The sequence below is a fragment of the Saccostrea cucullata genome, unplaced genomic scaffold, assembly GCF_032062105.1.
Source record: "Saccostrea cucullata isolate Sc308-1 unplaced genomic scaffold, CSIRO_AGI_Scuc_v1 ctg11489, whole genome shotgun sequence".
Classification (NCBI taxonomy): Eukaryota; Metazoa; Mollusca; class Bivalvia; order Ostreida; family Ostreidae; genus Saccostrea; species Saccostrea cuccullata.
Window position 1 is genome coordinate 1 of NW_026923055.1, and position 10,242 is coordinate 10,242.

Consider the following 10,242-nt stretch of genomic DNA (forward strand, 5'->3'; position numbering starts at 1 on the left):
TACATGGTCACCTGAGCATATGCTCAATTAGAAGAATACATGTATTATGTAAATTATTGAATTATATTGATTTTTTTCCGTGGTAAAGCCCAATATGAAGAAGTGTGCATTTAGAGGCAAACACCTAAGTGCGGGTATTACTGTCTCATGACAGCATCTAGTTTATAATTAGGGAGAGGGCTAAAATAGGCTTTGCCTGCTGCCCAATCCCATTCACTTATGTGAATAAAATTTTGTATAAAATAAATAATTTTACTCTGAGTCAAGAGAGGGCAAACAAACATTACTTTAAAGATAGCATTTCTATTCTTTGAAGTGAAGAAATCATTTAATTATAAAAACAGCAGCTTCGTGGATGCAATGCTTATATTACGGCGAGCTTTCAGCCGCCAGGGAATTAGCTCTGGATTGCCTTACGCTAGTACACCTTTGTCCTTGGCCCTTTGGATAGTCCTTGTTGGCCCGACCTTTAAAATATGACAAGGTTGAGGTTAAACAATGTTTATTGTCTCGTGTCCCGAGCGTAAGTAAGTATATTACCATAATAAAGATCAATTAATTTACAAGATGTTATTGATTGATATTAATGTACAAAACATGAATATTCATATTGAATTAAATGATCAAGTACTTAAATTTATATTAAAGATACAATACAGTGGTCCGCCATTAAATATTGGCGGCCATATTGAAAACTTACTTCCGGTTACATTTCCGGTGCTAAAATTATTACAAAAGTTATGGCGTCTGATACAATTTAACAAGTAACATCATTTTAACAAAATAACATTGAACACAATATTGTAGAAGGAAACCGAACACTATACTTAACTTTAATAATAACGCGACGAAGTACGATATTTATTCCCGGACTTAGTTAACTTTTTGAAGGAATTTATACTTAATTATGAGATGACTAATAATTAATCTTTTACAGTAAATATGTATCCTAACTATAATTCACAAATGATAATTCTAACTGTTAATTTAGAATAAAACTGAATGCATAACTAAGAATGCTAAATATTTGTTAAAAAAATAAAATAAGTAAAAGTTTCAATACTGACCTTTAAAATACGACAAGGTTGAGGTTATACAATGTTTATTGTCTCGTGTCCCGAGCGTAAGTGACGAGAGGGAGACGGGAGAACAAACTTAAACCCTCAACCTGTCCTTTGAGAGGTCACTCAAGGGTGATAATTATTTTTAATTATGATTGTCCTTAATAGAATTTAATTGATATCCCTATCGGAGCCTCACAGGGATAGCGTCCCTTATTACCTAGAGTTTGATTTAACTTGCCGAAGAGATTCTCACTTATTCTGGCATCTATTGTTAAGAGTTAATCCCGAAGTGATAGTAATTAACTCAAATACGTATGTTCTGACAGATGAATAGATGGACAGGCAAATGTTTATATTACAAATTAACTTTACCATTGATAATTGCCGATATGTGAGAAAGTATTACTTAAAATAAATTGTAACATATGTTTGATCAAGAAATAAAGGGAACTTATGCGTGAATGTTAATCCGAACAAATAAACTAATTTATTTATTTAGAAGGTACACTTAATTCTAAATATTTCCTATTTTCAAAATCATAAACTTTTAAATAAAATTTGCTTATAATTTAGTTTGAAGAATAAAATAAATATTGATTATCCTTGATTATATAAAATTATGTCAGAATTCAAAAACATTAAAATGTGCACCGTCACACTACCCCCTTCTTCGCCTAACTTCAGTCCTCTGAAGTTAAAAGAAATTATGGTAAGAAAAAAAAAATATAAAAATACCAAATGAAATACACAACTTCAAACAATAAACATTCTATATACACATGCAAAAAAAAAAAGAAATATAAGTACAATTGAGTGTAAAGTAAGACATTGAAACATAACACACACAAAATAATACAAACTAAATCTACTTATGACAAAAGAAAAAAAAAATAATTGAGAACCTACAGCAAAGACAAGCAACACACTATACCATATTAAAACACAAACACACATATTGTCAATACACAGTAATTAAAAGTTAAACAAACACCTTTTATCGAACATAATCATTGTAACCACAAAAGTCTTTAGGCACATGGATCCAGTAATCATTGTCACAACATAGTTCTTTAGGCACATGAATTCCGGTGAAGAGATTATCGCAGTTTGTTAATCTGGCACACGCTAATCGTTTCCAAAGTGGAGTCCAATACACTAAAGTCATTCACGCGAATCTGCTACAGTTCTGCACAACGGCATATGGCGTCTATTGGAATTGGTCCTTATTGACGTTAAAGTAAATCAATCACGTGAACGAACCGGAAAAGGATGTGCCATCACATGTGGTGCTAGTGTGTGTTGCTGTCTGCTGTTTGCTAGGTCTCTTTACATCGTTATGTTTGGACTATAAAAAATAAAGAAGAACCACACAGAAAAGAGGCAACAAAATGCAACATATATACAATACAAAAAAAAAATTATATACATGGATAAGGTATTAAACAACCTAGAACCACAAAAGAAGCTTTGGGTCAGAAAAAAAAAAGATAATCGAGAATGGTTCTAATTTGTCAATGCGTAGTAATAATTATCGTGAATTAAGACCAAATATGCACAAAAAGGTTGTTTAAGAATTTTGCGAAGTTTGTACGCTTGCCAATATGACAGAGAAAGTGTAGATTTGACTTTAATTTCCTTTGAAGTGATTTTGTTTTTGATAGATAACTTATCCCATTCTAAAGTCAAAATTGGCTTAATGTACCCTGAAATTTGAATATTGCTAATATCTGATGGAGGCGTGATTTCCCAATAGGAGGGACACAAAGACAAGAACGTGACAGGAATGATGGTGCAAAGGGAACCTGATGTTACTTCAAGAACAATTTTGCAGTTGTTGTTACGATTTCTTAAGTAGCTAATAACTGATATCAATATAAATAAGGTTGAAATTGAGACCATAAGAAAAATTCCATGATCCCAAGTTAAGATATCTTGAATATAGTCTGACATGAAGGGCTCTTCTTCAACTTGAATTGTTTCGGGTCTATATCTAAAAACAGGGACAGATGCAGCTTTGACTGACGTGGCTTTAGATGCTAACAACAATGCTGCTGACAAAGCTCTAAGTTTATAAACTAAATATCCAATGGCAACTGCACAAAGGATTGATAAACATAAAGAAATAATGGTCAAAACATTGAAAGTATCAATATCTGTTTCAGGCACAGTGAGATCACCGTTTGCAAGTGGTTCAGCTAATGACTGGAAAATTATAGCATCACGTTTTGAAGCTTTAACCATTTTCTTTAAACTTAAATGTTCTTTTTGATCCTTAGCCAAAATTGTAGACATTGAATGATTATATAATCGAAAAGCAGGAATATCTATGATAGCTTCCTCTGGAAACATTGTATATCCGGAGATCCCATTTATGGAAGATGCATTAAAGAACTGCTGCAAGAGTGCAAGGTTAACAGGGTGGTAATAAGTAGGTTTTAGTTGGGGTTTCTTATTACAAGCTGTTAGACGTGCAGGGAGATATAAATCACCTGTTGTTAGTGAGCAGTAGCAAGGGACTTTGATTAAACAGAATTTGCAACCTGGTACTTGCCTAACTTTGTTTTGACACTTGTATGAAATATTTTGACTATTGTAAACAAGAACTGAAGACTTATCTAATTCTATGAGTTTGGGTAGTAAGCGTTCTTGAACAAATCTAAAATTGCATGTTTCGTTGACAGCTTCCTTATTGTTGTTAAAAAGTGACATGAGACAAGACTTGTTAGAAGTTGATGTATAAGCAATGGTTTGAAAACAATGTTTAACCGTGTCACCTACACATGCATTAATGACAGAGTCACTGATAGCGGCGAAATAGTCATGCTTGTTAGAAATGACAATGGTATCTGGCAAATTTAGTAATTCCGTTGCATGGTTAGATGAAGCATTAATAGGAACGGGTAGTGAAATTATATTATATAAGGTAAATGGCAGTCGAAAGGTTGACAAAGGTATTTTTACCGTAATGTAGAGAGTGGAACGGTGACGTGCGAAAAAGAACTTAGAAAAAGTATAATGCACTTGTGGGTCAGTTGAAGAAACAAACATGCGTCGATAGTTCTTTGTTAGTATGGTTTGGATATCATGCAGGGTTTTCTGTAAGAGCTTTGGAGTTATGAGGATTGGTGAGAGATTACCCTGAACTAATGTTTGAACACCAAGTTTAAATTGCTCCAACTGTGTCTTTAAAGTTTCAGCTTAATTGATTGACCAAAAATATGGGGACCGTGTCAATAGCATTGCTAAGTAAAGTGACATCTTTCTTTAAGGAATTGCTTAATGAAATTAAAGCGTTATGATTTTGTTCAAGACCCAATACCATATTGTCTAATCTACGAGTAACTTCTGCTGTAAATGAAGAAAAATGACGTCCATGTCGTGCTAAAGCTTCTGTAACCTTGTTGACTGTTGAAGTAATTCGATTAATGTGTTGAGCCAAAATGTTAACATCATCAACAGTGGCTAAACCAAAAATGGATTTGTACATAGTTCCTACAAAACCCAATAAAGCTTTAGGAGATTTTCCTGATCTTGTTTCTTGAGTTATTTCAGGAATCAAGGTTTTAATTTCCTCAATGGTAGCATTGAGTCTAGCTTGACATCTAACTCGTATATTGTTCATGGTTTCAATAACCTTGTTAAAATTTGAACAGTTCACACAATCATTTGTAGAATCTAGTTGAACTGTTTTTGGTAAATTAACTGCAAACGTATGTAACCAGACATCATTGGAAAACTGTACCTTGGCTTTCTCTTGAAATACGACACCATAGTTCAGTCGAACTTTGTTTGCAACATCCACAGGTATGACCAAATGAGCAAGGGTGATGTAGAAGAGTGAGAACAACCGCATTCTGATCATGATTGATTCTAAAATACAAAATAAAGGATTCTAAGTTGTATGTTTTAATTGTGTGTTGGCCACCACACTTAGCACTAATAAACGAGAATTATCTCAAGAAACAAACATCAGAGAAGCCTTAATTGAGAGGATAAATTTGGATTTCATTAACAGAATGCAATTGTTATACTCTTGCTTGCACTAATTTTTCGTTTCAAAATAGGTCGTTTTGCGCTTACGCTTTTTACCTGACATTGTTTTTGTTGCATGGTACTCACGTACAAGTCCAGAGCCAAGATCTTCTTCTGGTAACCAACTTTTTGGATAATTACCTTCCCATTTGACTAAATACTGGCGCTTACCTTGGACATACTTTGATTTGATAATCTTTTCTATGGGAAACCAGTTATTGCTAGGATCATTCGACACCGCGGATTGATTATCATGCGCGTTTTGCGTGATTTGAGGTGAAACGGTGTCGGTCATTTCTGAATTTTGAGTTTGGTTACGTATTTGCGCGTCTTGATTTATGTTTGTATTCTCAGACGTACCTGTTTCTTGATTTCGATTGGCGACAGGTTGTAATCGTCGATCTTGCGGATCGTGATACGGCTTCAATCGGTTTGCATGTATAGACGCCTTCAAGATTTTGTTTGTCGAACAGTTTCGTAAGCAGTACGTGTTGTTTCCATTGATTTTGACGATGTAGTAAGGTCCTTCCCACTTTGCATGGAGCTTTTTGGAATACCCAACTGGCGTCTTTTCAACTTTGACAAGTACTTGTTGATATATACGAAATGATGGATCTTTGGCTTTTCGGTTGTTTGCAGCTGTTGTCTGTTCTCGTTTTTGAGAAACGTTGTGTTTTGCCGTGTCCTCGACTACCTTAAGTTCTCCTAGAAGTTCATCAAAATGTTGTTTGGCTTCCTTACCCATGGTTTCAGTAGGAATGACTTGTGCGTCGAAAGGGAGATTCATTTCCTTACCAAATAGGATCTTGAAGGGTGAGAACTGCGTTGATTCTGTGCAAGGAGAGCTTCTAAGAGACATTAACACACTTGGTAGAAGTTTTGGCCAGTTGTTTTGGTCTTTGTCAATGTATGCACGAAGACACTGTGAGATGACTGAATTGTACCTCTCTACTGGTGAGTTGGACTGCGGATGGTATGGACTAGTGGCTATCTTTTTGATTTTGAAAAATTCGCATAGAGCGCTTACCAGTTTTGACATAAAGTTTTTCCCTCTATCGGAAACAAGGGTCATTGGCGCTCCGTATCTGGCAAATACCTCAGTATAAAGGATTCTGGCGACTTCGGAAGCTTCTTGCGTCTTGGTTGGAAAGGCTTCAATCCATTTGGAAAGACTATCCGTGACCACTAGAACATGTTGGTAACCTTCGGTTGTTTTGTTAAAGGACAAAAAGTCAATGTGCCATGTCTCTAACCTGTCTGAAATCGGTAGTGGTTGAAGTGGTGCGTTTGGTTGGTTGATAGGCCTTTTGATTCGCTGACAAACATCGCATGAAGAAATGTAATCTGAAACGTCTTGATACATACCATGCCAAAAGTATTTTTGTTGTAAGGCCCGATGTGTTCTGGTTATGCCCAAGTGACATCCTCCTGCTAAGTTGTCATGGTAGGCTCGCAGGGCAGCAGTGCGTAGAGTCTCAGGTAACCAAAGTTGTTTTATTGCTTTATCATTTTCGGTCTTACCTTTTGTCCGTGGTTCATAAAGGTGATAGAGAACTCTATTGTCTAACACAAAATAGTTTTCCATATATAGGACAGACTTTGATAGCTTTTCGTCATCGGGTAACTCCTGGGTTTCCAAGTATTTGATAAGATGTTGCATTTTTGTCTCACCTTCTCGTTGAAGTTGACCAATATCATCTATGTCAGGTAAATTTGAGTTTTGTTCTGTCTCTATCATGTTTACAGATGGGTTGTCGTTGTATGTAAACACGGCCCGGTAAGTATCGTTGAATGCTGGCGATTTTCTTTCGGCAGTACTTACTATTGGTTTCGGTTCTTTATTCACGGCGCTGTCCTCAGTATCTTGATATGGTCGTCTGGACATAGCATCGGCATTTCCATTAGTTTCTCCAGGGCGATATAAAACTTCGAAATCGTACTCTTGTAATCTCAGTGCCCAACGTCCAAGTCGTCCCGTAAGATCTTTTTGGTTTTGTAACCATTTGAGAGCTCTGTGATCTGTTATGACTTTGAAATGGTTATTCGCTAGATAGACGCGGAAGTGTCTGATACCTTCTATGACAGCTAAGCATTCTCGGTCTGTTATTCCCCATTTCCGTTCGGCTTTGTTGAGCGATCGTCCACCATAAGCTACTGGGTGTTCCTTTCCATTTTGTATTTGTCCAAGGATAAATCCTAAAGCTGATGATGAAGCATCACAGGTCAAGATGAACGGTTCTGACATATTTGGGTACGTTAAGACTGGTGCCGTGGATAGCGCAGTCTTAAGAGTGTCAAATGCTTTTTGGCAATCAGTTGTCCACTCAAATGGAATTTCTTTCTGTAGAAGTTGATTAAGTGGGGTCGCAATAATCGAGTAAGAATGAACAAACTTACGGTAATAATTACAGAGTCCCATAAAACTTCTTATTTCGTTCTGATTTTTGGGAACGGGGTAATTCTGAACCAAGGAAACTTTAGAAGGATCCACCATGATACCGTCTTTGGAAAATCTGTGTCCGAGGTATGATACTTGTTCAACGGCAAATTGGCACTTGGATGGTTTGAGTGTAAGTCCAGCGTCCATCAATCTCTGAAAGACCTGTTTTAGGTGATGCAAATGAGCTTCAAAGTTCTTACTGTAAATCAGGATGTCATCCACATACACTAGCGCTTGTTTCCAGTGAAGACCTCTCAGTACTTGCGTCATGACCATTTGGAACGTAATAGGGGCGTTGCGAAGTCCGAAGGGCATGCGTGTCCACTCGTATATTCCAGTGTGGGTGATGAAAGCAGCTTTATGTTTGGAGGACGGGTCCATCGGAATTTGCCAAAATCCACTGGCGAGATCAAGTACAGAGAAAATTTTGGCATCTGCTTCTCCAATAGCATCTACGACGTCGTCTAATCTCGGAAGCGGAAATGAAGTTGGTCTAGTTACCTTATTTAACCTCCGATAATCTATCGCAAAGCGATACTCACCATTTTTCTTCGGAACTAAAACAACGGGAGAATACCAATCGGAATCTGAAGGCTCGATGATATTATTTTGAAGCATTTCATCTATTTGACGCTCAATTTCTTTTTTCATCGCGGGTGATGTGCGATAATTGGGTCCGCGAACCGGAAGTGCATCGCCCGTGTCAATGTGATGTTGATAAGTCGTACTTTTGCCTATTTGTGAAAGATTCGATGAGAAAACTGATTTGTTTTGATTTAGAAATTCTTTAAGTTGTTGTTTTTGATGAGATGTTAAATCGCAATTTGCCAAGTCAAAATCAACGTTTTCTGAATTATCAGTGCTAATGTTTGCAATCACAGGTTTGTCGTCAACACGTTTTGAGTCTAAGCCTATTACTGAATTCTGGTGAATTTCTGAAACCGTGGCAATGACTAATGACGAGGGCAGAGAGCGTTTGTTTTTAGTTGGGTTCATTATTTCCATAATTGCGCGACCGTTGCGAACGTTAACTAAACAACGCGCTCCTAGCAATTGTCGATTTGAAAGGGCAGAAGTAGGTTCTAATAGTACTGGCTTACCTGAAGTTTGTCTTGAGACCGATACATCCAAGCGTACTGAACTTTCTGGCTGAATAACAATAGCATGCAATGGTCTAACTAATCCTAAATTTGTATGTAACATACAGACTAAAGGTTTGTTACCTGGAATTGTCATGGTCTCTGACGCAAAATCTATTTCTACCTTGTTCGTAACAAGAAAATCTCTACCAATAATAAGTGAATGGTGCAGATTGTCAAAGATTAGGAACGTGTTAGTAAATGTAACATCACTAAATGTTAGTGGAAGAGTGATTTCCCCTTTGACACTATGACATTCTCCTCCTACACCTGTAATTTGCGTGAATTTGGATGAATTGATCTTAACATCCGAAGGATCTAACTTGGCAAGCATTTTTGAGTGAATACAACTAACGTCAGCACCTGTGTCAACCAAAGCATTTGTCTTAACATTCCCTACATTAACAGTCACTGTACTCTTATGTAAAGATGTTTTGAGACTAAGAACTGTTGGATCTTCCTTTTTTTGTAATTTAGCACTCTTTTTAGACTTAGACGTGTTCTTGAAAAATTTGGATTTTTGAATAGAGAGCTGTTGCTTAATTTCAGAAAGAGTCTTATCCCTAGCACTTACAGCAGCCCTTATCAATTCTTTGTCTTTGTGCCCACCTATAGAAGATCTATAGACAGGCCCGAATCCCTATTTACGATTACCTGATCTACACATTCTCTGAAAATGACCGAGCTTGGAACAATTTCTACACGTTTGATTTAGAGCTGGACAGTTCCTCCTACCCCTACAATCCATTCCACATCTATAGCATTGATAGTGTGACCTAGATTGATTGGGATTTGAGGCTCTACCCAGAATTGGCCGAAATTGAGAAAAATTCTTTTGATTTGGACCCATAGTCCTTTCAACGTGGCTAACATTCGCGGACGCCAAAGCTAATTGTTGTAATTGTTCAGACATTTGATCAAATTTAGCATGTAAGGATTCAACTTGAATACTGTCATTAGAGGAACAATTTTTTTCCGCTAATACTGCAAGTCTACGAACCTGATCAACTGTTTCAGGCTCTCTCATTGTTACATTTTGCTTGATATTTTGGGATAACCCATTTAATAAGGCACCTACTTGTAGATTTTCAGGCCAGTTGACTTTTTGGGCCTGTTTTTGAAACCTGGTTACATATTGCTCAGCTGATTCAGCTGGCAGTTGTTGAATTTTAAACAATGAAACATCGTATGTGTTGTTTTGCACTCTAAATCTGTCTAAGAATGCAGCGGCCACTTCTTCGAAACCTCTGTTCTTAATTCTCTGATCTAAGTTATCATACCAGAGAGAAGCGGAACCGGTTAAATGGAGCGGGAAACCGGCTGCTTGTCTATCATCATTCAAATTTGTAAATACTGAATACTGGCGATACCTTGCCAGCCAGGCGACGGCATCTTCATCGCCACCGCCGAACTTTTCAAATGAAAAGGAAGACATTACCTCGTCTTCTTGTTCTGCACAGTCGAAGTCGAAGTCCTCGTCGTCTTCCAAGAACGTTGTTCGTAGATAATAGTTGTGCGGTCTTGGCATGTGAGTTTGAGAGGAACGGGATCTTTTTCTCCACCACGT

The 10,242-nt window shown here is 37.0% G+C and overlaps 1 protein-coding gene across 1 annotated transcript; it reads right to left on the minus strand.

The window, feature by feature from the left end:
* Positions 1–648: 648 nt before the first annotated feature.
* LOC134263034 (uncharacterized) lies at positions 649–10,242 on the minus strand. Its single transcript, XM_062745330.1, has 2 exons — positions 10,114–10,242; positions 649–4,934 (listed from the first exon to the last, which is right to left on the minus strand). The coding sequence occupies exon 2, from the start codon at positions 4,924–4,926 to the stop codon at positions 4,258–4,260; it is 669 nt and encodes a 222-aa protein (XP_062601314.1). The 5' UTR covers positions 4,927–4,934; positions 10,114–10,242; the 3' UTR covers positions 649–4,257.